Source organism: Lacerta agilis, chromosome 7 (assembly GCF_009819535.1).
Source record: "Lacerta agilis isolate rLacAgi1 chromosome 7, rLacAgi1.pri, whole genome shotgun sequence".
In the NCBI taxonomy this organism is placed as follows: Eukaryota; Metazoa; Chordata; class Lepidosauria; order Squamata; family Lacertidae; genus Lacerta; species Lacerta agilis.
Genome location: NC_046318.1, coordinates 65,817,907 through 65,845,158, shown reverse-complemented (window position 1 = coordinate 65,845,158; position 27,252 = coordinate 65,817,907). Strand labels below are relative to the sequence as shown.

General features: G+C 42.5%; 1 protein-coding gene across 10 annotated transcripts in view; it reads right to left on the bottom strand.

Moving 5' to 3' along the window:
- RIMS2 (regulating synaptic membrane exocytosis 2) overlaps positions 1 to 27,252 on the bottom strand; it is a 355,451-nt gene that overhangs the window by 3,191 nt on the left and 325,008 nt on the right. For 9 of the 10 annotated variants that reach the window (XM_033155715.1, XM_033155716.1, XM_033155724.1 and 6 more), the window contains 4 exons: positions 4,844 to 4,985; positions 3,107 to 3,219; positions 2,885 to 2,986; positions 1,073 to 1,212 (listed from right to left, as the gene is read on the bottom strand). In XM_033155715.1, the coding sequence (XP_033011606.1) occupies positions 1,073 to 1,212; positions 2,885 to 2,986; positions 3,107 to 3,219; positions 4,844 to 4,985 (497 nt within the window). Of the gene's footprint in view, positions 1 to 1,072; positions 1,213 to 2,884; positions 2,987 to 3,106; positions 3,220 to 4,843; positions 4,986 to 13,127; positions 13,297 to 27,252 lie in introns of those variants that run through there. The other variant, XM_033155720.1, reaches the window with a different exon arrangement.

Here is a 27,252-nt window from a genome sequence, read left to right as displayed (position 1 = left end):
GAAGATATAGGTTTTAGGAGCAGGGCAAAATGAAGTTGATTATTCACGTCAATTAACAAGATGACCTAGAATCAACAAATGGGAAGTTTCAGAATCTTGCCATTTCCTAAGGTGAACAATCTGACAAATGGTGTCCTTGCTCAGACACCAATCAGGATCAAGAATCTCAAAACCTGGGCTGGGCTCCCAATCACTGTGCATGGATCCAAGTGCTGTTACACCTATTCTGGGACAATTCTCTTGTTAATCTTCCGACTCAAATGCCTCGTTTTTATTCTACTTCGTGTACAAACAAGGATTTACACCCTGCCCCCTTGGAGCTGAGCCTGACAGAATTTCAACCCCTTTCTTCACTCTTCACAGCAACTTGATATGAACATGTATCTGGAAGTAAATCCTACAAAATCCAGCAGGTGTTCAGTTTATGAGTTATCTGCTACCGTGCTGTGCATAGTGTTATTAATCTGTCCTGAGATCAAACTTAAATTTTGCCATAATTTCTGATATTCTTCAAATCTGCTTTCCACCAAAGTTCACAGAATACTAAGGCACTAATACTAAAACCAGCAGGAATTGAGGAACTGCTTGGCCACATATTAATGGCAGGACATTCCTTTTGTTATAGAGGGGAGCGGAATGAATCCCTAAGAATTGCCAGCATAACATTTTCAGTGATAATATATTCGTTTCTTGGATTTAGCTCTCAGTTTGTCTCAGCAGAAAGTGCACAGAATATAAAGCCATCTCACTCAAATTATACGGAATATCAAACACTGGGTGCATCTTCTTGATAGAAATAAATAAAACACGAAGAATGATAGCACCTGCTATTCATTATTCATTAACTGGCTATTTGCTCTTAAAGATTTGTTGTGTTAGTATGATGGGATACGATTCAAAATTAGTGTTGCAGGAAAATTCTAATCTGCAGATATTTAGTTTAGAATAATAGAGAGTTTAAGAGGCAGCTATGTGAGAAAGCAGCATAAGGGAGAAGTCAGACTTAGGCATTTCAGTTAATGATGCTAGAATGGAAGGGTTTTAGATATGCATGGCTAAGGGTGCAAATTACCTGTAAAACTTTCCCTTGGGGACTTTCTTCAAATGACAACAGCTGCTGGTAAAGAGGTTCCAGCGTTTTTCTTGCCACCTTTGTTTTCTTTTTGGCTATACAGACTCCATTTTCTAATAGATACACCTTTACATATGGTGCTTTGGGAAGAAAAATATAAAGGTCTGTTAGTCACCAGTTTTTGCACATTAGCTATGCAGTTTTAGCACCTTATGCAAAATCCTGACATTTAACTGATAAATACTTTAATTAAACACACACTCATACATTTCATTTATGAGCATTTATTCCCAAGGCATTCTGGAAAGCCAACCTGCTTCATTCTCTCCCTCCCTTGGCACTAGGAAGCAAATCAGGTATGTTTATTTATTTATTTATTATATTTTGCAGTCTTTATTGAAGAGTTTTCTATACACTATATAGTAAACAGCCTCAATAATTATTCATTTAACTGAGAAAATAGTAATACAACTATAATCATAAAACATAAAATAGTCAATTGTTATTGTTTACAGCTTCATCCTGGCATGACTGGCAATTCTGATTTTCAAGAATTAATGACACTATTGCTTCATGGCAGAATAAAGGAAAGAGGGCAAGTTTGTTGTGATTTTCAGTATTAAGAAAGGCAGTTGCAGTCGTACCTTGGAAGTCAAAGGGAATCCGTTCCCGAAGTCCGTTTGACTTCCAAAACGTTCGGAAACCAAAGCGTGGCTTCTGATTGGCTGTTGGACATTTGGTTTCCAAAGAACGTTCACAAACTGGAACACTCACTTCCGGGTTTGCGGCGTTCGGGAGCAAAACGTCTGAGTACCAAGGCATTTGGGATCCAAGGTACGAATGTAATGAAATTCTAGGTGCCTGGGAACATAAACAGGCTGGTAGTGGTATTCCAAAGTTTCAGGTAGGAGTCACTCTCAGGCCTACTTTGAGATGTGTGGGTTTGAACCTGGGGCCTTCTGCATGCAAAGCAGATGCTCTACCACTGATCTACAGCCATTTTCCTATAGAGGAATGTAAGAACTTTAACAGCAGCCTTAGGTCTACTCCAGCATCCTGTTCTCACACAGGACAACCAGAAGGAAAGCCTGCAAGTGGATCATCAGTGGAATAGCACTAACCCATCATTTGTCACACTCAGAATAGACTTATGCCCATTGATTTTGGTGGGCCTACTTTGTGTATGCCTAAGGGGTTATCAGTCTAAGAGTATTTTTATTTGGAGTTATTTAGACCCTGTCTACCACCTGAGGTTCTTGAGGTAGTTTACAATGTATTTAAAATGCAATAAAGTAGTTATGAGTTACTGGGGGGTGGGGGGAGCAGCAGCGGCAAACGTGTTTGTTTCCTCTCAGTCCTCAAATGTTTCAGCATCAGTCTGCAGCTGAAACAGCTGCCAAAGTTACAAGGCTAAGTTCCTCACACTGGGCAGCTGCTGTTCCATCTACCACCAAATTGAGAGAGCAAGGGTGTTAGAAACCTTCCTCCAGTCCTCAGATGTTGCTCTGTGGCGGAATCTTTGAACCTCAGCTGGTCTCATAGGAAATCATCCTGGTCCATAATAGTAAGAACTGCCATACATTTGCCCATTGATGACGGGGGTCAAAGCTACATAGTTAAAATACTTCTACATTTAATATATGAAATTGATATATCAGAGAAGTTGGAAGGTTCAATTAGTCTACTTTTTAAAAATAGTTGTACAGAGGTGGCCTATGAAACAAGCCTTTGGCTATTGTGGCTAAAATAGTTTCTGAACCAGAATGTTCACCTGCTGCCACAGTGCTTGGGGTTCAAGTGTATTTCTCTCACCTGGCAGTGTCTTTGAACCTGGTTTTACAACAAGGCCTCGGGCTCGTATTATTTCCACCTCCAACTGTCCCTTTTTGTCCACCATTCCGAGCTGGATATCACCTAAGGAGGAAACGAAAAACCCAAGTATTGCAAATTAAGGTTACACAAAAGTAAGGTAATTAATGGGGAAACTTTCTTTTCCCACCAATTGCAGCCATATAAACAAAATTAATTTCTTACCCATTGCTGGAGTTGCCAGTGTTTGGCGACCAACAAGCTGTGCAGGGCCAAGTCCATCCAGAAAGTCACTGAACTGGCTGTCTGCAGCCAATCGCACACCAGGAAAAATCAAACTAATGGGAAAACAACCATTTTTTTTTAAACAACAAGTTTCTAAATAATAAAAACAAAGCTATGCATACTGCATTATGAACCTGGCCTATATCCACTTATGTATATGCATCAACTAACAGTAGTAGGTTTAGGCACTGGTGACATCAAGACTGGATTACTGCAATGCATTTTATGTGGAGTTTCCCTCGTCTGCAGTTATTGCAGAATGCTGCGGCTCGGTTACTGACATGAGTAAGGCCCTGTCAGCATTTAACACCTCTACTCAGAGATCTGCAATGGTTGCCTATTTGCTATTGGGCCAAGATCAAAGTGTCACTATTAGTATATAAAGCCCTTAAGCTTGGGACTAGTTTACTCACAGGATCACCTTGCCCCATTTATGCCCACTTGACTGCTTCAAGCTGTGGAACTGGCACTGTTATAGGTGTGACACAATACCCATCCCATAATTTAAAGAAACTGATATTTTAGCGAGCAGCAACTACACTTTGGAACTCCCTGTCTACTAATGTCAGGCATTTGCCTTCACTGTATTTTCAGCACCTGTGAAAATGTTTTATTTCGGCCAGCCCTATACAGACTTGTGGAAGTTAACAGGTTTTATATCTTTTTAGCTGCTGTTGATTTTAATCATCTTTTGAATATTTTAAATACCCATTTTTTACTTTTTAAAAATCAATAAGTTTAACGTTTTATTCGATATTCATTTAAATCTTTGTAAACCACTTTGAGGTGTACAGATTTTCAGCTAGGGGCAACCTGGTTTCCAGGCTGTAACTACCAATAATAATTAATTTTCTAATCCAAATGCAATTCTGTTTATGGCAGAAAAATGACCTTTTATACCTCTTGGGCATTCATTCTTTGACTGCATTATTTGACTAGCCTGTCTGACATAAAGCCAAATGTTTCTGAAAAGTTGACATGATTCTAGAAGTTCGAGTGTACAGCTTAATCAAGTGCTATACAAATTTTGTTACATAACTAAACCAACCGTTATGAGCATATGTAAAATATGAACTACTGCATCTGTGATGTCCAAACTCAGCAAATATCACCACTTATTCCTAAAACATGAAAAACCTTCAAGGTACTCCCACAGAATTTGTATAACTCTTGCCTCCAATTTACTTATTTTGTTGTTCATATGAACTAGAAGTAGGGAACCTGTGGTTCTCCATATATTGCTATACCACAGCTCCCAGCATCCGTGACCACTGCTCTTGCTGGTCATGGCCAAGAGTTCAACAACATCTGGAGGCCCAGAGGCGCCCTCCCCTTGATACAAACCCAACACAAGCATACATTAACTATGTCCTTCCTTTATGTGCATTCCCCTATAAGAGAGGAGGGCATGCTATAAGCAATGGCCATTTTACACTTGTTCTATGCACACGTGATCATGCACATCGCCGCAACCTGGAAATGACTGGGAAAGGGTGTGGGGGGTGTAACGGGGAGGGCTTACACACGCTCTGCTGATGTGGGGGGGGGGAGGAATGCAAACCCTGCACAAATTGGGGACTGCCCAGCATGACAAATAAGCTGCAGTAGAAAAAGGAATCAGTGACACTTGGTTTCTTTCCAAAGATAGGAACTTTATAACAAACGTCTTGGACTTACTTCCCCTCTGAGCTGTAACTGTTCATGCTGCCGTCTGTGGATTCCCGGCTGGCTTGACGTGTCATCCAGTTTCTCATCTCCACAGCCAACCCAGTTTCTGTGCTTCTCTGGACTGTGCTCTTTAACTTTTTGCCACCTGCTTCTAAAGAAATATAATGAAAGGCTTAGTAGTATAGCATCTCTACAACAAACAGAATACCTGGAAGAGAACGACGTAATCCCTATTGTGTCAGCATCTTTTTTTTTGGAAATCATATTTTTAAAAACTATAGTTGTACCACTGTGCAACTGAATTACATCACAAATGCTTAAAATATAGTGGTTCTATAACTTAAATGCTTTTTATGGGAACTATGAGAGGGAACATGAAAGGCTGACCTTGAAACATTTCAAACTCCTACAGTTAACCAGATGTATACTGTATGGATGAAAACAACTTCGTTTAGTGACCATTTCCCTTCAAAAATTGCACTGAAGCAGCATTGTCAAAACCAAAATTTATCATAGCAGCAATTATAATAACCATTGTATTTTACTTCTATTTAGCCAATGCACAGCTCAATTTTGTACATGTCTACTAAGAAGACAGACCCATTGAGCTCAAATCTTAACTAACCATTTGAAGCTAACCCTCCCAAAAAAATTGACATGTGTATACAAACATGTCAGTTGTCACGTGAATTCATTTGTATTTGTATGCTTTCTCCTCCATGTCTTCTAAAATCAGTATGACTAAAGCTCAAAAGACTTTACAGTCAATTTGTTTCATTATTATTGTTTTAGTATGGTGAAGAATGCTTTAAATATATTCCATATAGCAGGTATGGAGAAGCTTGGGGTAATCTGTTGGGGGCTAAAGCTGGCAGTGGGTGGAACAGTAACTGTGTCTGCTTGGTTTCAGCCTATTATGTTCATATGCTTTAAATTCAGAGCAACCTCTGCCAACCTGGTGTCCTCCAGATGTTCTGGACTACAACTCCCATCAGCATCAGCCACACAGCTGCACCTGCACCTGGAGGACTCCCCTGCTCAGTGCCTGAGGGCCCCAGTCCTGCCACTCACCACCTGGCCTGGGCAGGGCCTAATGGGCTCTATAAAGGACTGCTGCTGCTGCTGGGCAGAGGGCTCCATTTTGTTTTTTGTTTAAAGTGCTGTTATTTTTTACCTATGTCATTTTAAACTTTGATATTAATGCTGTATTCTTAGTTTTAGGTTTTGATTTATGTGGAAATTGTTTTCCATTTGGTTGTGTATTTTTTGATGTGGTTTATTTATTGTTTATGACTTTTGTAATTATGTAAATCTTGTCATGTTGTAAGCCGCCTTGAGCATTATTTTTAACTGTGGAAAGGCGGCATACAAATAAAAAATGATGATGATGATGGCAAGCACAATGTTATCGACTCAGTAATAATAATAATAATAATAATAATAATAATAATAATAAATCCTAAAATAACAGAAAAATGCCAGTGGGCTTTATTGTAGGGACAATAAGTGACATTCAAACAATGATACTGAACTTTCTTGGCTCGTGTCCCCTTCTGCCATTGCGAGGAGCAGAGAATGATATGAAATGTGCCATGACTGTAGCTGGAGAGCAATTGATGAAGAAATAGGACCCCCTTTTATGTGAGTCGAAATGCCTTCTACTCATGCAAGCAGCCATTTGGAGTCAACTGACAACAACTTCAAGAACTTGGCATACCTGATCTGCAAGCAACTTGGTATACAAGATATGCCTGATGAGGTCTACAAAAGTGCTAAGTTTCAAACCAGTTATGTGTTCATATTTCTCTTCCACTGCTATTTATCCTTCCAATGACCCTTATGAGGCCCATAAGATCCAAAGCAGAAATTCAATGTAGGTTTGTACTATGCTGTCTTGGACATAGGAACCAACTTGTAGGGACCGAGGTCCCTTCGGCACCCCAAATAAAATATTTGAGTGGGCCAGCCCCCAATTGATGGGCATTGCCATTCAAATAGTGTGCATGCACCATGTCATGTGATTATGTGGGACAGGGCTTATGTGTTGTTCAAGTTGGCACACCTGGTCTTAGACATTGCCCTACAACCTGCTGAAGAGAGATTCCAGCAGCTACAACAATATACCGTAACTCCCCATTTAGCTTTCTACTTCCTACTCCTGAAGATGCATATAAGGCCTGCAAGAATTTGGAAAAACCATTGCCGCATAATGGAAACAAAGATATTGACGCTGAACATCTGTGCTGTGAACTTACAGCAATAGCTCAAAGACTTCCAAAGCCTATGCCACCACAAGGAGTATTTCTCTTCATACTACAAGCAAAAACACCTGGATAATGTGCCCGATGTTTCTGTTGCTCTAAGGATCTTCCTCACACTTCCAGTGTCAGTGGCAAGTGGTATATGATAGCTTGCATATACAGGAGGTGACCATTTTGTGCAGGGGTTCCATGCCTGGCTCCTGTGTGTGTTGGTGCAGTCCACATAGGTCTGCTCTGCTGGGTCCAAAAGGACCCGCACGTTGGCGGTTGGACATCAACTGGACATGCGCAAAATGGTCGCCGCCACCTGTACTCAACAATGTTGCAAAAGAGATTAGTTGGCTTGGCAACTATATGAATTGAACATGCCCAAGCATCAGCACTGGACTTGACGGAATTGGTGACAAAATCTGCAAATGAAAAGGCAGGCAACGTGAGATTTTAATGCACCTGATATTGAAACATTTAAGAGACTTACTTTTTTTACATAACAATGCACAAAATGATTTGTGTGCTAAATGATTTTCTTTGTATTTGAGAAAGATAATCAGAGACTGTTGCATTACTTATTATTGCAATTAAATTAGTGGTTTCAAGTTTTGTGCTTTTCAATTTTTTTCTACAAGACTTCTTTTTTTAATGAAAATTAGCAATTAGGGGGCGGGGAAGGATGCAAGTAGCTAGCCTTGCCCTGGATCCAAAAGAGCCTGGGACTGGCACTGGGGGCAGGGAACTCATGGCCTCTAGATGTTGTTGGACTGCAAGTCATATCATCTCTGATCATTGGCCATGCTGGCTGAGGGTGATGGTTCCTCGCCCCTGCCTTATGTGCTCTGGGGATTGGGGTTGGGTTCTTCACACGATATCTCAGAACACTGCTGTATGTATGTCTGCACAAAGGCCACAGAGAAGTATAAGTAGTTCAGCTGACCTGTAATCATAGCATAAAACTGGGCAGAAAAAACCCTGCTAGCCTCATGCAGGTCATCTGAGAGTCAACTCTTAATGCAATATTTGCAGCAGGAACAGATCAAGGCTGCACATATGTACACACATACTTCAGAGTAAGCCCCACTAAGCAAAATTAGGCTTACTTCTAAGTAGGCATGTATGTGATTCAACTGCATGCTATTCTTCCAGGGGAACAATGGGCAGCTCTAGATAACCTTGTTCCAATTTGGAACTAAAGCTACATAAATAAGGAGGTCTCATATGGAATAGTATTCACCACGAACAACTGCTTTAGATTTGATATGCAAAATTATTTAAGGTCATCTGCACATGATTTAATCATTATTATAATACAAGCTGTTATGCTTTGGAGTAAACATACAAGTACATTTAATTTATATTCATTCCAAGGGAAGGTTAGGGATGCAGATGTTGTCATGCATTATCACACACACACACACACACACACACACACACACACACACACACCACCCAGGAGTTAATTAACAATGGCTGGTAAATATTAAGCAACTCTAAATAAATAACTACTGCTGTATCATTATTCTCCTGTTTTATGCTGCTTGTGAATTAATTTCAGTAGCAATTCTGTAGTCCCATGGGCAGAAAACATTTCCATAAATTGTGAATGCTGAATATCATAGGGCTCCATTATTATTATTATTTTTAAAAAATGGGTTCTGAAAGTTAAGTAGCTTTTTTGTTTTTGTTTTGAAGGACACCATGTATTAGCTACAAATATTGACTGTGACACCCGCTGGTGCTGTCATGGATGCAAGAAACTATCACACAAAGTGGCCCTAATCCAGAGGTAGCCACTGTGCAATCAAGTGTCATGGGTGACCAGGTGGGCATCTACTACTAGCACCTGGAGATAGCAATTCCTATATGGATTGAGACATAGATAGAAAAGGGGTAGCATTTCAATAGCTGTATGTGCTTGTGAATGACCATCTGCATGCAAATATGTCTCACTGAACTGCATCTTCATATCTGGATTGGTGCAGCTACCCTTCCAACCTTACTATAAGGGTGGACAACTTACAGAAATTTATTAAAACAAGAGGGAGGAGAGTATAAATTAAAAGAATTTAAGGAATTATCAGGGAAATTAACAACATGGATACAATGTCATCATTTGAAAGAAGTATTTAAGAAAGATAGGATACGAGGGTTTGGGGGGGGGGGAATATCACAACTGGAGAGAGACCTGTTGGAATGTGATGTGAAAGTGCTGTCTAAAATGTATAAAATATTATTGGAATGGGAGACAAAGGCTGAGCAAGTAAAATCCTTAATGATACATTGGGCAATAGATATTGGTCATAGTATAGACATGGAAGCATGGAAATGATTGTGGAATATGGATATAAAATTTACAGCATGTTACGGTCTAAGAGAAAATTATATGAAAACGATATATCAATGGTATCTAACACCAAGTAAACTGGCAAAAATGTCTAAATCTAAATCAAATAAGTGTTGGAAATGTAAAGAGAAAGAAGGTGATTTTTATCATATGTGGTGATCTTGTAGTAAGGTTAAAGCTTACTGGGAAATGATATATAATGAATTGAAAAGGATGTTTAAAATAACGTTTGTTAAAAAAACCCCAGAAGCTTTTCTTTTGGGAATTATAGGGACAGAACTACCCAAACTGTACAGAAACTTATTCATGTATGCTACTACAGAGGCAAGAATGTTACTCGCCCCAAAATGGAAAGAAGCAGAAGTCCCAGCAAAGGAAGAATGGATACAAAAACTTATGGAATATGCAGAAATGGCTAAACTTACCGGAAGAATAAGAAATCAAGATAATAAACTTTTTAATAAAAGAATGGAAATGGTTTATTGAATATTTGCAGATAAATTGTAAACAGATAAGAACATTGGCAGGATTATCGTAATAACCCGCAGTTTCATAGGAGTATATATTTAATGTAGATGAATAAATGAGCTAATTTGGATATGCAGAAGATATTAAAAATAAATTTAAGGAACAGCAGAAAGAGAGGGAAGGAAGTCAAGTTTTGAAATGTTAAAATGATTCTGAAATTAGTGAAATTTATAAACCTGAAAAGTGTGTGTGTGTGTGGATTGGTGCAGCTAGGCACAGCCTATACATATGGAAGCTATACCATCCCATGCAGGTTTACAATCTGTTTATATGTTCAAACCCCTACTGTGTAGGCAAACATTGACAAATGTGTGAGACATTTTAAAAACAATGTACTAAATATACTAAAATAGTTTGGTAGCCTTTGTTAAATTTTTAATATGATAAATTTTGACCTCAGAGGAGATGGCTGTATGGAACACAGATTGTACACAGCTGACCCCATTTTAAGGCCTATTTTTACAGATGGCTCTTAAGAAATGCCAGTATGTTCTCACCTGCTGTCCAAACTTAGCTTCTATTTCTCACACATAAACTATGTGCTAATGGACTTCAGATTTTAAATCCTTGTTTAAAAACCAGCATGTCTCTACTGTATTATTTTGGCTGAAAATAAAGTATCCATATAGGACACATGTTTTTGTGTTTGTGTGTGTGTGTGTGTGTTTTAATGCAGCAGATAAAGATATTCTTGGCACTTGAAAGTCCATTTCAGTAAATGAGAGAAAAGGGTAAAAACATCCAGATATAGTAATGTGCACGACAGTACTGAACTATATACAGTACAGGCAGAGATTATGGAGCAGCAAGCACTAAAACTCACTTAGATACTTGCAATTTGAATCAGCAATTTGAAAAGTAATGCAAAGTTGGCCTGAAAGGTGCTGAAAAAGCACCTTGTGACTTTTGGGGGGGGGTGAACAGTTGCAAGAGGTAGCATCTGTTGGGAAATGGGCAAATGAATTAGAGGGATAATCCTTTTTAGATTTTGCTCTGATGCAAAAAAAACTGTAAAGAAAAGATAAAAGAAGAAAAATCAGGAAAAAAGAATTAAAAAAGCAATTATCACAGTTGAAGTAGTCGTTCTGTCTATGGCATATGTAACTCAGGACAGATCTACATATTGTGAAAATTAAAATGGTTCTGTACCACTACAGAATTCAGGTTTCACATCTCCATTGTCTTCCAGATAAAAAAAAACCTCTGCCATGTTGGAGAGAAAAGTCCTCATTTAGACACACGCATGCACCATGTTTGAATGTGAAGCTCTTGCAGGACTTCATTTAAAATGTGATCAAATTTGCATTCATGTGAAGATCAGTATGTGCACACAACACAGGCCATATTTTGGATGGAAGAGGTGGTTCTACATATTCAAGCTTATGCAAGCATACCTGCATCATCTTTTGGCAGAAATATCATTTATTAATATTCTGACCCATGTATTTTGGTAAGGCTGCAAGAGCAGCTTCAGATTTTGAAGACATCATTTGCCTTATAACCACATTTGGACTACTGTGTCCTTCATCCCTGTCCAAAGCAAACAGCAGAAAAGAACTACTGTCCTTGATTGTACAATAGAGCAGTGAAGAACAGAGGATGACACTGGCTCATGGATACATTAGAAGAAATGGCCTTGACCTTTCATGAGAAATTTCTGCGTCATGCTAAGCAAGCCAATCAATTCAAAGAGGTCACAGTCAAATCCATAAAACACCAACTGCCAATGAAAGAAAATGTTATTGTTTTAGCCACTGGTCATAACAAAAATAAGTTCAAAACCCACAAAAGGAATGTCAGACCAGCATCCACACATTTTACCAGTCCAGATGACCACCCAAGACAAATGTATCCACAAAGTATCAGTGGAAAACTCTGCTTTTGAACAAATACTGGGCCACCAATAGCAAGCACAGCTGCCCTCCTACACTTTCTTACCTAAGAGTAAGGATCCAATAGGATTTACATCTGGATTAACATGCATAGGATTGTGCTGTAAAATGATTAATTTTGCAAATGAGGCCAGTGCAACAACTCTTCATTAGTAAGGCTCTGTTTACAAGGTTTACGAAGTTTGTTACCCTGGATCAGAAGCCCTGAAATCATTTCCACCTCTGATTTGTGAGCATGTCTGAAGGGTGAATCAGCGACTGGGCTCCTGGATGGGTTCTTTTTTATACCCAGATAAGCAAACAGGCAAACCACTGCAAAATTATCTCTAGAGTTGTGTGATAAATATACAGAGCCTGGTGAATGAAGCAATACATATATTTAGAATGGTGCTGGCTATGTAGAGGGTGTAGTGGCCATAGCTGCAATCCTACCCAGGAATAAGTCCCATAGAACTTAATGGTGTTAACTTCTAAGTAGATATGGATAGGAATGCACTGTGAAGAACCTGATAACTACATGTAGTTCAACTCTCACCTTAACCAAGAACTCAACAGGAAGCTAGCATTCTCTCCACTTAGGATTCCTAGCAACTGGCATTCAGTGGCATTCTGCCTCCTGACAGTGGAGGTAGGAACTATGGAATTGCTTCTTTGTGTAGAAACAAGACTTCTATCTCAGTGTATGAACCAGGAGAAAATATTCAACTACCGTATTGTAAGTGCAAATTAATTTGTCACATGCAGACACTGAATTAATGACTACCAAATCACATCATTTCAGAGTCACATTTTCAGCGACAACCAAAGGGCTTCTTTTAAAACCAGTTCTATCAATGGATTTCCAAAACACACGTATACAGTATTATCTTACAATGAAATTAATGGAACTTTAATGTGGCTAACTTTGGTTAGGAGTGTTGTGCAATGTGTTCAATACCCCAAGTCCTTCGAAAATCAAACTTCCGGGCATTTAGTTGGGAAAACGGTAAAAGGGATCTCTTTCGCATACAGGAATTAATTCGACACCTTGAATTATTATGGCACCTTTGCCAAGTTAAATACGCAGCAGCACAAACGCATTCCAGAGTCTCCGTTTAATGGCAAGGACACAATCTTACTGCCGCACTTAGGACAAGGGCAATTTGAACATCCACTCGGGTACCGTCAAACTCAGACTTTGCGTGGCTTGTTCGCTTGCAGAGACCGTCCAGCGCCAAGCAGCCCACCGGTTGCTGCAGTGCCCCCCCCCCCCGCTTTTCGCGCGCGCGCCTCACCTCCGCCGCCTTTCTTCACCTCCTCTTCCTCCTCCTCCAGGGAGTTCATGCAGGGGAAGTAAACGGCGAGCGCCTCGAAGGAGGCGGAGAGGCTGCTCCGGCTCGGCGAGCGCAGCATGCTGCGCCCCGGCCCGCCTGCGCTCTGCCTCCCCATCCCGTCGCCGGCCTCGGCCCTGCTGCTCTTGGCGCGGGACGGGCGGCGAGGTGTCTCGGCGGCCGCCGCAGCAGGTGCTCCTCGGGGGCTCTGCGGGGCGGCACGCGAGCCAAGGCCGCTCGGGCTCCGCGATGGCAAGCGAATCAGCGACCGCCTTTCCCGCCTTCTCTCGGCGCCCGGCGGCAGCCGAGGGGACTTCGGTTTGTGGAGAGCGGGCGGGGGCGGAGGGCGCAAACTCAGTGGGCGGCCAGGCCAATCAGCAGCCAGCCCGCCGCCCTCTCCCTCCAATGGCTGCCCTGGCAGCCGCCGCTCAGGGCTGCCATCCCACCAGGCCTGGCAGGACTGCAAACATTAGAAAGGGGGGTGCCAAAAGCAGCGACATGTGCAATTCGCATGCTTTGTCCCCAGATGGCTGTAATAAATATTGACGGGATGGCAGCGAGTCTGAACAAGGGAGAACAATCACAGGCGGAGAAAAACGAATCATGCAGCACAAGAAGGGAGGCAAACTTTTAGTTTTTCTTGCAGGCTCCGCTTGTTATTCGGTTAAATCAGGGGGTACCATTTGGGACTGGCCATGGGGCCCAAGCCAAAAACTGAATCTGCCAGGCGTAAGCCACCCTCACTTCGCCAGCTGTTCCCAAGGAAAGGGCTGGTAAGGAGGGTGATGGGTTTGGGGTGTTGAGCACTTTCAAGCTGCGCTCCCATACCAGCCTTTCAGGAGCTCCTTAAAGTAGCACCTTAAAGTACAAGAGCTCGTGGGAAACGTGCTGGATTGAGCATCACTGCAAGGACGCCCCTCTCCCCCACGTGCACCAGTGTCTTTAAGCAGTAGTGCCTAACACCTCTATTGACCTTTGCTGAGGGATAGTAGCTACAGTGGTACCTCGGGTTACAAACACTTCCGGTTACAGACAGTACCTCGGGTTAAGAACTTTACCTCAGGATGAGAACAGAAATGGCGCGGCGGCGGCAGTGGCAGTGGGAGGCCGCATTAACTAAAGTGGTACCTCAGGCCATGGGCGTCGTGAGGGGGGTGGTCCGCCCCAGGTTCCAGGGGAGAGGGGTGACACTTGGGCCAGCCCCGCCCTGCTGGCGCACCCGAGCAAGCCGCAGAGCAAAGCTCCGCGGCCCATCCGGGGTCCGCCCGCCGGCGCCGCTATGGGGCTGCCCCGCGCAATCAGGACGAGGAAGCCCCAGGAGCCGGCGCTCGCTCTGCAGGTTGCCACTGGAGCAGCAGCGCTGGCGGGATGGACTGCCAGTGCTGCTGCTCCAGCGGCGACCGAGCGACCCACCAAGCGAGTGCCGGCTCATGGGGCTTCCCCCTCCGTGCTGCTTTAAAGCAGTACGGACTGGGACACCCCAGGAGCTGGCGCTTGCTCGGCGGGTTGCCGCTGGAACAGCAGCGCCGGCGGGATGGACTGCGCATGCCTGGATTTCCTGGCATGCACAGTCTGTCCTGATGCATGCGCCGTGATGTCACGACGCATGCGTCAGGACACCTCGCCCCCAGGGGGTGCCTCCACGTGGCAACACCGCCCCGGGCGCCCAAGAGGCTTCCTACGCCTCTGCCTCAGGCCAAGAACAGTTTCAGGTTAAGAATGGACCTCCGTAACGAATTAAGTTCATAACCAGAGGTACCACTGTACAGTACTTGGGTGCTGCTGCCCAAAGGTGCTGAATAGAAGCGGGCTTCAGGCAGCACTGTCCTAACTTTCCCTACCTGTTCTTTAAGGCTCCTAAGCATGGAAGGTTAGTAGTGTGTGTGTGTGTGTGTGTGTGTGTGTGTGAGAGAGAGAGAGAGAGAGAGAGAGAGAGAGAAATATTTTTATTGCTTAGCCTCTTATGATTTGCATATGCAGGTGTTCATCACACAGGTGCCAAACAAACCCCAGCCTCCGTGACAATTTTAGAGATGTGGAGGTGGCGCAGCATGCTGCACAACTGTTGGATAGTCTCCAGCCACCTATGCAAGCTATGTACCTGCTCCCTAAAAGCGAGTGTAGCCCCCTCAAAACCAGGCAGTTTCCCATCAATCTGGTCTAGGGCACCACCCCATAACAGTGCCTCTGTCTTATCTAGATTGAGCTTCAGTTTGTTGACTCTCATCCAGTCCATTACCAAGGCAAGACATCTAGCACATCCACTGCCATGCCTGGAGATGCAAAGGAGAAATAGAGCTGTGTGCCATCAGCATACTGCTGACAACACACTCCAAAATTCCAGATCACTCAGCAGCTTCATACAGAGTTTAAACAACACGGGGGATAGAACTGAGCCTTGAGGGACCCCACATTGAAGGCCCCATGGTGCCAAAAACACCCCCCAAGACAGCCATCCAGGTAGGACTGGAACCACTACAAAGCAGTGCCGCCCACTCCAACTCAGATAGCCTCTCCAAGGGTGGACATTGTTGTCAAAAGCTGCCAAGAGGTCAAGGAGGATTAACAGGGACACAAATACACTCCCCAAGCATCACCCACTGGAGATGACCATTCAAGTAGGACCAGAGCCACTGTAAAGCCCACCCCCAACTCAGCCTATCAAGGAAGATACAATGGTTAATGCTATTCAAAGACACTGAGAGGTCAAGGAAGATGAACAGGGACACATTGCCCCTGTCTCTTTCCCTTCAGAGGTCATCATATAAGGCAACCAGGGCAGTTTCTGTGCCAAAGCCAGGCCAAAACCCCAGCTGAAATGGCTCTAGAAAATCAGTCTCCTCCAAGAGTGCCTGGATCTGGTCAGTGACCAACCGCTCAAGAACCTTGCTCTCAAAATGGAGGTTGGCAACTGGCTGGTAATTATTTAGGTTGGTAGACAATATAAAAGTAGAAACAAATGGAACAATCCTGACCTATAAAAATGCATACTGGGCTTATTCAAAAACACTTAGTACCAACTATACACCCTTTTCCCACCTCTTTCATTTGTTATGAGAACAAAAGGTGCTAACATTTTTGTAAATGAAAACATTCATTTTTTTGGTAAATGAACTTTGTCTATTTTTACTTTTCTATCATCTCTTTTGGCTTTAAACAAAATGCAACATTCATTAGCATTCTCAACCTCTTGGTTTGGACTAAAAATCTCTGCAAAGTACATTGACTAATGTAAGTAGATTATCTGACTAAAACTTCTGCATTACACAGTATTAAGTGCATTACAAGGTTGCTTCATCACCTTTAGTTAATAGTTTCATTTTTTTATGTGGCATTCTTGAATTACAATACTCAATGTGCCCTACTTATGGGTGACATTCTATTCCCCCCCCCCTCTCTTGTCATGAGCATGGATGATTTGGGTACTTTATGCATCAAATAGTTTTCTGTACCTTTAAAGCATTTTCTTTCCCTCCAAGAATTCTGGGCACTGCTGTTTGTTAAGGGTTGCTGGGAATGATAATTCTGTGTGAGCCTCTGGATCAGGCCAATGGCTCATCTAGTCCAGCATTCTGTTCTTACTGTGGCCTACCAAATGCTTGTGGAAAGCAGGCAGATAGGCAGGACATGAGTGCAATGGCACTTTGCTAACCTGTGATTCTCAGCAATAGGTATTCAGAGACATAATGCCTCTGACATGGAAAAAAATACTGCCTAAATAAAAAAAACATAGCTGACCACCTAGACTGATTGGTGAATGTCAGGACAATCACCTATTTCCTGCACACAAAGTGATACCCTAATTAAAAGTGAGGGCAGAAAGTTTGCCAAAGCAGTTCAGCAGCAAGCTGAAAGCACTCGGATTGATCCATCCATACTGTAAAAACTGTAAGAACAGTAAACAGGAAAAAAACACACCATCAGAACCCATCTGAATAATACTAGAATTGAAGGCGCATTGTGGGTTGGTGATTGTGTCATGTGGCTTGTAAGTGAGTGAGACATCACAATACTGGGGAAATGTCTAGCATAAACGGAGCCAAGTCACCGGCTTTTGCCAAGTTTGTCAGATAATGGATCACCAGTACCATAAGGGTTGACCATAAAGTTCCAGCCAACACATTTGGAAGCAGAACAATAATCTCATCTAGGCAGAAGCAAAAGTAAATATCAGAATGCGTAACCCAAACACTTGTGTCTGTTGCTTATTCCCTTCAAGCTGTTTCAAGAAGCAAAACAGGAGCCCCTAAGAAAGTTCACTCAAGTCCTACATTTCAAAGGGTTCCACTAGGCTGCGTCAGGAGTTGATCACCCATATACAGGAATGTACTTTAGTGGCTCAATTACTATCTTATTCAAGATTATTTGGGTGGAAGATTTTTCTGCACTTAGCTAGTGCTTACATATACATATACATATACATATACATATACATATACATATACATATACATATACATATACTGACAAGTTTCCCCAATAATTGAACCTGCCAATGTATTGGTTTTGAACTACCGGTAGATGGGTACTCTAGAGAGTTATTTGCTCTTCACCAAACACTCTCAGCTGCAGAGATTAGCATTAAATAACTGTCCGGCTTAGTTCTTTTTTTTTTTAAAGGACCATTTCTAAAGAACTCTTATCTTAAAATTAACTGAGCCTGGAGTTTATGACTTTCAAGCTATCTGGCTCCATTCCGGGAAAGAGCCTACAGTGCAAGTTATGAGACTCACTGGCAGTCAGTGGGGTGGATGACTAGGAAGAGACAGATCCAAGCAAGGGAATATGCAAGGGAAAGGCTTAGTTCCTGGAAGGCAGCCAGCCAATGGTTGTACATGATTTACTGGACCATCCTATACACACAAAGCCGGCATAAATTAGGCTGGTTTAAATTAAACTGGAACAAGGGACACCAGATTCAGAGCTAATTCAGGAGACCCAGAGAGGGGGAAACGCCAGCTGATTGGAAATAAGCAACCAAATTGCAGAGAGCCAGTGCCCACCTGCTGAGACGCAGGGAAGAGTTACCGGTACCTAGCACCTTTAGTGTATGAACTGCAAAGTCACGCAGAGATAGTTCAAAGAAAGTGGTGTGCAGGGGAATGCCCCCTCCCCAAAAAACCCAGAAGCATTCCTGCTAGCACTAATATCACAATAACTCCCAAACAATAAAAAAATATTTCCCTATGCAACAGCAGTGGCATATGCGAAAATTTGGAAAGAAGGGCAATCCTGACAAGATCAGTGGCTGTTCAAATTTATAGAATTAGTCAATATGACGGCCACAGTAAGGAATATGGACAAGAAAATAATAGTAAGTGAGAGGGAATTACTAGAAATGTATTTTTTAAAATAGCAGAATAATGTTAAACATAGAAGTGGGGATAGGTTTATGAACAGTAAAAAAGGGAGAAAGGACGTGTACAGAAAAAGGGGGGGGAATACAAACTAAGGAGATGCAGCAAAATTAAATGACAGGATATCACTAGAGATGTTGTAATAGATACTACTGTATTAGATGTTGTACTAGATGTTTAAAAGAGATGATACGAAAAACTAAAATACCACAGAGAAAGAAATGAATGTATGTAATGGAAAAATGCAAAGAAAAAGAAAAAAGAAAGTGGTGTGCAGTCAACAGCCTAGGAATGTAAACAAATGGGACAGAGAGCCCACAATGTCCCCTAGCAATACTCACTCCAGCAGCCAGTCAGTACACACAGCATATCACATGTGCTAGGCATGCCCACCCCACAGCCCACCAATCACACAGCCACACTCAACAGCAGCACAGTGTGGCTACACACTGAGGTTCTTCCTCATGACTCCTTATGACAACCAAGTACACTACTCGGCACGCATCACTATCAAACACGTCTGAAATCTCATTTGCTACCTTCTTCACACCAGGGGTGGGGAGGTATTCACTCCCCCAAGAGGATGTCACAGGTGTTGCTGGTGTATAACATGCTACAGAATGCAGTGGTGGTGTGACAGCTGCCCTTGGACAACAAGTCAAGTGAGCAGTGGCTCCAGGGCGCAGGGAAATGCTCAGCTAGCTCCTCACCATGGCTAGGAACCACACAGGGCAGCTGCCCACAGCTACATAGCCAGGGTGATATTTAGGCCATGAAGCATCCTCCTTCTGTACCATGGAGCCACTAGATGCCCTCTAGCCATCCCCCAGCTAGATGGTAGCTCATCCCCCCTCCCCATTTGTGGGTCCGTCTCCCTTCCCCTTGCCCCTGACGCTGTGGTGTGCAGTAGTGTTGGGCTGCTGCTTGGTTCCCCAGCTGGGGGGTAGTTGGGGTGTGAGGTGTTGCTGTTTTCTTTCACTGGATGTCTCCTCCCTTGCCCCTGCTGCTACTGACTGTCCCACAGCAGGGGCTTCTGGGAGTTGTAGTCAAGAGACCAGGGACCCTGCAGAACAGCCCCAGTGGTGGTAATGCAGTCTCCCCTCCTGTTGTGACGCATGAACAAATGGGAGACAGAGCGGATGGTTGCGGACATTTGGTTTTTATTGAGCACTCTTTGAAAAGGGATCCCCTTCCTTCCAAGGAGTTTCATTCACAGGGCTGCCTCTCTGCACTGCAGGGCTTCATTATGGGTGCAGCATCCGGTGATTCGTAGCCTGCAAACAAAGGAGGGGGGTGGTAACACGTGGGATAAACAGCCCCTTGGCACAGTGGTGAGAAGTAGGGGTGGGACGGACCTGTGAGGGTGGGTCCCAAGTGCTATTGGCACATCAGCTGAGAGTGGTTTTCCTCCTTCCCCCAGCATGGGCATGTGTGGGGATGCATACCTTTGTTGGAGTTATGGAGCTTGCAGGTTGACAGGGGCTCATTGTGCTGAGGCGAGGATGTGGCTCGACTGCTTGAATGGAGCAGGAGGGGTGGCTGTTCAGAGGTGCTGTCACCTACCTGTCTGCTGCTGCAGCTCTCCCTCCTGGATCACATCCGCTGGTGGTGCAGTTGCTGCTGTTGCCACCTCTGTAGCTGCGTGCCTAGTAAGGCAATGGAACAGCAGGATGACAATGAGGGCTGGTGGCTGTACATGCCTCCCCATGACTGGTGACCCCCTTACCTCTTTCTATGCATTCTTGGCACCCATGGTGCAAGCAATGCCACATATTCAGGACTGGGAGGTGGTGCTGGTTGGGCTTCAGAATTTCCCCACCGCTAGAGGGAGCAGTGCTGCTGGATGCTGCAGGGGCTATTTGTGGGAATGACACCATTGTTGGGGCACCCTCTGGGGATTCCTCCTCCCAGACTCACCTTGTTTTGTGTCCTTGGGTGAGTGTTGCTGCTGTTGACTGAGTGCAGCCTCCGCCGCTGCTGTGTTCCTGTTGGTGAGAACCTAGGAGCAGGGTTAGCACAAAGGCCTCATTTGTTCCCCATTTCTCGGGTGTGGTCTGTGGCAGGTGCTGAGATGCCCAGTGTTTCTGGAGTGTTTCCTGAGTGCAAAGTGCTTTTCACCAGGTGCCCTGAGCTCCTCTCCCCAGTGCAAAAGTCCCTATATGGGGAGCTCAAGAGACAGCAGCCCACACATGGGAGGCAGGAAGTAAAGTGAGCTGAGGTTGGAGCATGCTCACTTTATATCCTCCTGCTCCTGCTATGCAAAGTTGCACTGGATCCTGAGTGCTCTTTCAGATGAGTCTGATCTCAATATCCAAGAATTGGGCCCTCACCATTGGCCCCCATTGTGTAGTTTGAGTTGCACTGTTTTTGCCAACAGAACGTACACCCAGCTGTCAGGTCACATGACCCAGCTGAATAGGCTTGGAGTCCAGTATAAATCCCCCTGGCCCATTCCGCCCCCCCCCCGGCAAGCTGGAGAATATCTGGGGAAGGAAACACTGCCACAACAGGGGAAAGAGAATATTGATTTGCTGTAGGCTTGCTTGGAATACAAAATGTGACCTATATGATCATTCAGGGCCATTTCTATTGTGAATCTATCTGCAAATGAGCATGCAAGCCTGCCATTTGTGGCTTCTTGGTCCCTGAAAAGAAGTGTGAATGTGGAGTGTGAGACCTCTGGGTATAGGGCGGTATATAAATTCAACAAATGATAATACAGTAATAAATAATAGGAGTGTTGTAGGCATATTTGAGACCCCAAAATGTAACCACGCCATAAGTTCATGCACAAAAATATTTTTCAGTGATTTAAAACCGAGTCCATGTCATAATTTCTATGAGCAGACTTCTTGTATTTAATAACATTTGATTTTCCTTCCTATCCAATATTATGCTTCATTTTTTCCTTAGTGAAAAACAGACAATGCCAAGCCATTTTGCCTGAAAGCCAACTGAAAATTAGACTCATTCTGTCAACCCATAATTTTCCTAGTCCAGTTCTGGGTTGCTTTGAGAAACTGTAACACCACAAAATGCTAATAGAGTATGTACTCTGCTCCCTGTAAATTGCTTCTGACTGTTTTAATGTTTAGAGACACACTGAAGGAGGGGGGTACAATATATGCTCTGGCTATCTTTCTTATTTAGCATACATATTCCAGAATTGTATGATGTTGCCTGTGCCTTTAAGAAACTCAGGTTACATTTGTGACCACTAACAAATCTATACAAAGGAGATCTATAATCAATTGTGTTTTTGTGGAGAGTTGAGGGGGGAGATATTTTGCTTGTTTTAACAATGTATTTTATGGTGATTTCATTAAGTGTACCCTAAATATTAATATTAGAACAGACTATTCATGGTTTTCTGTTCCTCCATCATCTCCAACATCAACGTTGTAAGATGTTCCATTACCCACCTATTTCTTTCTCAGCTTTGATACATTCTGTTTGAATAGAGCAAGTAGCACTTAACACAGTATGTAGAATCCTTAATTTTTATTTTCTCCCATAAATTTTATAATTAATTTTAATCATAGCAAAACCTATGATTCATAGCCAGCATGCATATAGCTTAGAAGGGAGGAAAAAATCATATATATTTCTGAAGCATCTTTGGTTTAGATTTCTTCAAGAAAATATACTCTTCTTAAATAATAAATGGATTAAAACAGTTGAATTTAATAAAAACAAGTTCAATTTTAATCTTATCATTCCCTCTGATTTCCTCAAGAATAGAGCTTACTAAGTTTGATTAGAGTTTGATGATACAAATCATTTTTCAAAGTTTGTGCAGTATTATTATGAAATAAACATTATGCGGGGAAATAAATTCAAGTATGCATAAATATGCACCACGTCACCTCTCAAATTGACCCTAATTTTTAAGTTGGCAAATGATGAGAGTCTGAAAATGGGGGAAAGAAGCCAGTGAAGCCAGTTACACTACACTATCCTCAGTCATGACCTTTCATCTCTGTAACGTAGGACTGAGAATGCTTTATTCACAGCTGAAGGTGTTATGCATCACATATTTCTGAATTTCAACTTCATTTATCCCAAGATTTAACCCCACCTTCAGTACGCAAGGTTCTCCAAATGGCTCACGCTAAAATTCTGCAAGGGAAAAATGAAAAGGTCTCTGCCTGGAGCCAAAAAGGCATTAGAGGCATCCATTTCCATCTGTCTGTCTTCTGAAACAGTTTCCATCTGTCTGAATCTGAAGATGGGGGCACCAGGAAAAAGGCCTCTGATGAAGACTTAAATGAACAGGCAGGTATTTGTGGAAAGAGAAGGCCCTTGAGGTACCTTGGACTCAAACCATAAAGAGCTTTGAAGTTAAGCACCAGCACTTTGAATTGTACTTAGAAACAGATCAGCAGCCAGAGAAGTAGCTTCACATGATGTGTTCCCTAGGGCTATTCCTAGTTTAGTAACCTACAAGCTATATTCTCATTCATTATTTAAACATGGAAATTAATATTTGTTGTCACCAGCCTTGTGCAGTTATATTCAATTAATTGTTGTGTCAGAAGTGGCGGTTTTCTTTCAATTGTTGCTAGGAAGGGTGCAAGCTGCATCATTTTCATTCTAGATATATATGACTAGGATAAAACCTATCTCAGGATCCATATAAGACACTTTCTTTATCTCAGCTCCTTTCATTCCAACTTCACTTCTTCAAACATGCAGTTTGTCAAAAAACAATCTATGAGCTAATCTGCCCTTAAAAGGTCTAGTAAAGAAAACATTTCAACATTCCCATGCAGTATACCCGGAGAGAGCCATGATGGGATAATTAATTTCTAGTGACAGGGCATCAACCACACCACCTAATGAAGAACTCAGGCATACTACATAGTGGTAAAAACTAGAGAATTAAGACTTGCCACACACACACACACACACACACACACACACACACACACACAAATCAAGGGCAAGCAAACTAGTTTTCTGTCCATCTTTACAAAAAGCTAACAGTAGACTCTAACCCAACCTTTGCCAACCTGGTACCTGCCAGCCAGATATTTTGGACTACAATTGTAGTCCATAATTGGAATTGTAGTCCAAAACATATTGAGGGCATTACTCAGTGAAGAGTGTTGTAATGTCTCTAGGGCTCTCTGGAGATACGTTTCTTAATGCTTAAGAGCCTATGGACATAAAGGTTCTGGTTGATCGTTCAGCTAAATATTCAATTTAACAATGTTTGCTAGTTTCTGAGGAGAATCATAAACTAAAATTCTGTATTTGAGGATGATGACAGTGCCATTTACAATTATTCCTGCATAAAGGCTGCCAAGAGATCTAGCAGAGACAAGGACGGTGATCAAGGATTCAATAAATGAACCCACAAAAATAACTGAGCAGACTTCTCAATCCCCCACTGTGGATATTCTAAACAAACTGGTTAAAAACTAAAAATTGGTACTTCAGCTGTATTCTTATGTTTATGAAACTGGTAGAAAATAAACTCTGTGATATAAACAAACAAATCATATAATGTGATTTTAAAAAACCCTACTTATGTAAATGACTTTTATCAAACAGAAGGGCATAGTCACATGTAATATGCCCTCCCCTCTTTCACTAAATGTATTAATCCATATAACATTACTCTTTTTTCAGCGAACATTACCCTCTTTTGTTATGCAGTACATGTGCTTCTCCTAATTGTAATAGTTTTATTATCTAAGCTTCCCTTTCATGCACTCAGTGCGCAGAAGAGCTCTGCTTAGTCACCACAACTGGTTATCAGGGAGGTTCTGTTCTGTATCTGCTGCTGGCATAGACTAAAGCAAGATGAAAAACAACTTGCTAAGAGATGCGTATCATTCCAGAAATTCTCACAGGCTCAAAAGGGGAGGGGGGGTGTCAAATGAACCATAATAATATGTGGTACATTTTATTTGCAACAAAGCCATCTTGACCCTGGAGCCCAGTGAGTGATCAGGGCACTGAGTCAGATACAGCAGCGCCATCAGTTGAGGGGCTGAAACAGGTTTCTGGGTCTGAGCCAGATGATAGTGATCAGGGGTTCACTGAATCAGGTAGGAATATGGGTCCACTGGTAGGCAGGAGCCCACTGATCCAAATCCCCCAGCACCTCAGAGGGGCTTTCCCCCAGGCCTGAGTGTTTTTCACACCACCTCGCCAGTGCAATAACAGGAGGAGATTAGGAGAGGGGTGGGCAGTGGCTCAAAAGACCACAGTTCACCTTCATCCCTCAATGAAAGTTGCTCCCTAGGAGCTCTCCATGGTGCTGTGGTAGCTGCTCTCATTTGCCCTCATTGCAGGGGGGGGGGGGCAGAACAAACAGGAACAAAGGAAAGCTAGAAAAGGGTAACAAACAGCATACATCTTTTCTAGAAATAACTGTGCCATTCACAACATTTGACAAGTGAAAATTGGAGCATTCATACTAAGGATTACCGCTCAGTATTGCTAAAGTCTTTACTCCACCCACTTTATGCTTTATTCCTTTACTCTATAATAACCAACAGAACAAAGGTTTTTTATCATGTATCTGGACATGATAATATGAACAGAATGTGTTCCGGGAGTCTGTCCAACTCTCGGAACCATTGTCCTGCAGCCAATCGGAAGCCGCAGAAGCTGCACCGGACATTTGGCTTACGAAAATCATTCAAAAACCGGAACACTCACTTCCAGTTTTCAATTGTTTGGGAGCCAAAGCATACAAGTTCTAAGGCATTCGGCAACCAAGGTACGACTGTATACTTCTCACCTGCCTCAGGTTTTATAGTCACAGTGCATTTTCAACAACTAGCCATTATACAGAATCAGATGCAAATAATCTAAATAATACAGAATTCCAACCAAGATAAGATGGTTATAGTTTACAGATATTACAACTTGGGTAGGATAAGCACATCCACAAAAGGTAACAATCAGTCTCCTATAATCCCCTATATTCTTAGCCGTGGAAAGCTGCTGGATTGGCCTGGAAGTGGCCAGAACCCCTTTTTGTAAATTCTACCTGATGTTAAGGCCATGACCATTCTGGTCCAAGTCAGTGTGACCACCACCCTTCCAAGGATTAAGGGTATACTGTTGCACTATACTCTCTGTGGGGGCTGCCACTGATAATTTATTAGGCGCTTAATCTGGTGCAGATGCAGTTGCCTGCTTTCTGTTGTTGAAGGGTCTTAGTGAGCAGATAGCGCCGGAGGATCTTCAGATTACCAGGGCACACTGATCTGTTGGTGCTGATTTTGACATTAAAAGCGCTAAACAGTTTGGGCACTACATATATTAGAACAGCCTTTTCCTCTTTATATTTCACCACATAAGGAAGTACTTCACGGCCTTCTCCAAGAGAATGCTATATTAACGAAATCATCTCTGCGCAAAATCCATATCACATGTCCAAAGAGAGATCCTATTTATTGCTGGTGCAAAATTACATAATTCCTTTCCCTCAAACTATGAACACCTTTTTTAGATGTAACTCAAAGCATATTTATTTAAGCACTTTAATTCCTGCTGTTGAAAGTATATAGGGGGTGAATTTAATTATATTAGTAGACTGTTGGGTTACAATATGAATTTGATTTATTGTCTTCTCTGCATTTTTACTTTTGTGCTGTAACCCATCATGGGCTGTCAGGAAGGTGAGGCCTAAGAATAAATTATATTAAATAAAATTAAGCTGCAGTCTTTGAGTTGGAGCTGGATGTTCGAGGCACTGTGAAGGAGGTGAACACATTCCAGATCAGATCAATCTTTCATGGGACACAGACTTCTTTACAAGGAAGAATATTTATCTGTCTTTTCAGTGCCAGCAACCAGAAAGAATATGATGGAGTAAAGAAATACAACTGACATCAGGAAAGCAAACACTCCCTGTCCAAATACACAAACCAGAAAGATTTTTTTGTTCAAGCACAAGCACTACTATCAACAAAAATGTCAAGCTTCGTAATAGTTGCACTTGAGTATCAAAGAATTTTACAAAGTGTACTATGTTAATGAGATAAATTATTTCAGTTACTGAATAGGAATCTGGAATAAACACTAAACAATTTTTCTCTGAGATGTAAAATTTCCAGTAATTAACAAACGTTGAAATTCAGGTGGAGGTGTGTGTGTGTGTGTGTGTGTGTTGGGGGTGGGATTGAAACATGTGCCATTGGCTCAGATGGGAGTAGTACTTTATAACCTGCCCCCTTCATGTCCGTCCGTCCCCCCCGTAATGCAAAAACTGGCTTACCGATGCTCACTTGTTGTTTACTGTAACTTTTATAAGTATCTGGGTGCATACACATCAAGGAATGAAACTTTTTGAAATCTCTAACTCAAGAGGGTTTACTCACCAAGCTAGGGGGGAAAGTACCTGGAATCTGCCTCTACCCACCGCCATGAGAGATGCTGTGAAGTCCTAACCTGGCTGGGGAATTTGGAACTTAGGATCTACAAGAATGACCACATATTGCTTGGGCAGGGCTTTCACCTACTGACTACCTGTTAGATCCCATTAATCTCCTCCTGTGCTTTGCCATAGTGCTCACAAGGGTAGAAAACACCCTTCAGTTTGGTCCAAAGTACCAATCTTATCCTGAGGACACTGTTCTTATGAAGTTCATTGCATGACTTCTGCCACAGTGCCTCCTCCTTCTCCTCCTAAGCCTCCTTTCCTTCTTGCTAGTCTTCTTCCTCTTCATTCTTTCTCTTGCTTTCTCCTCTTTGCTCACTTCTTCTATCAGT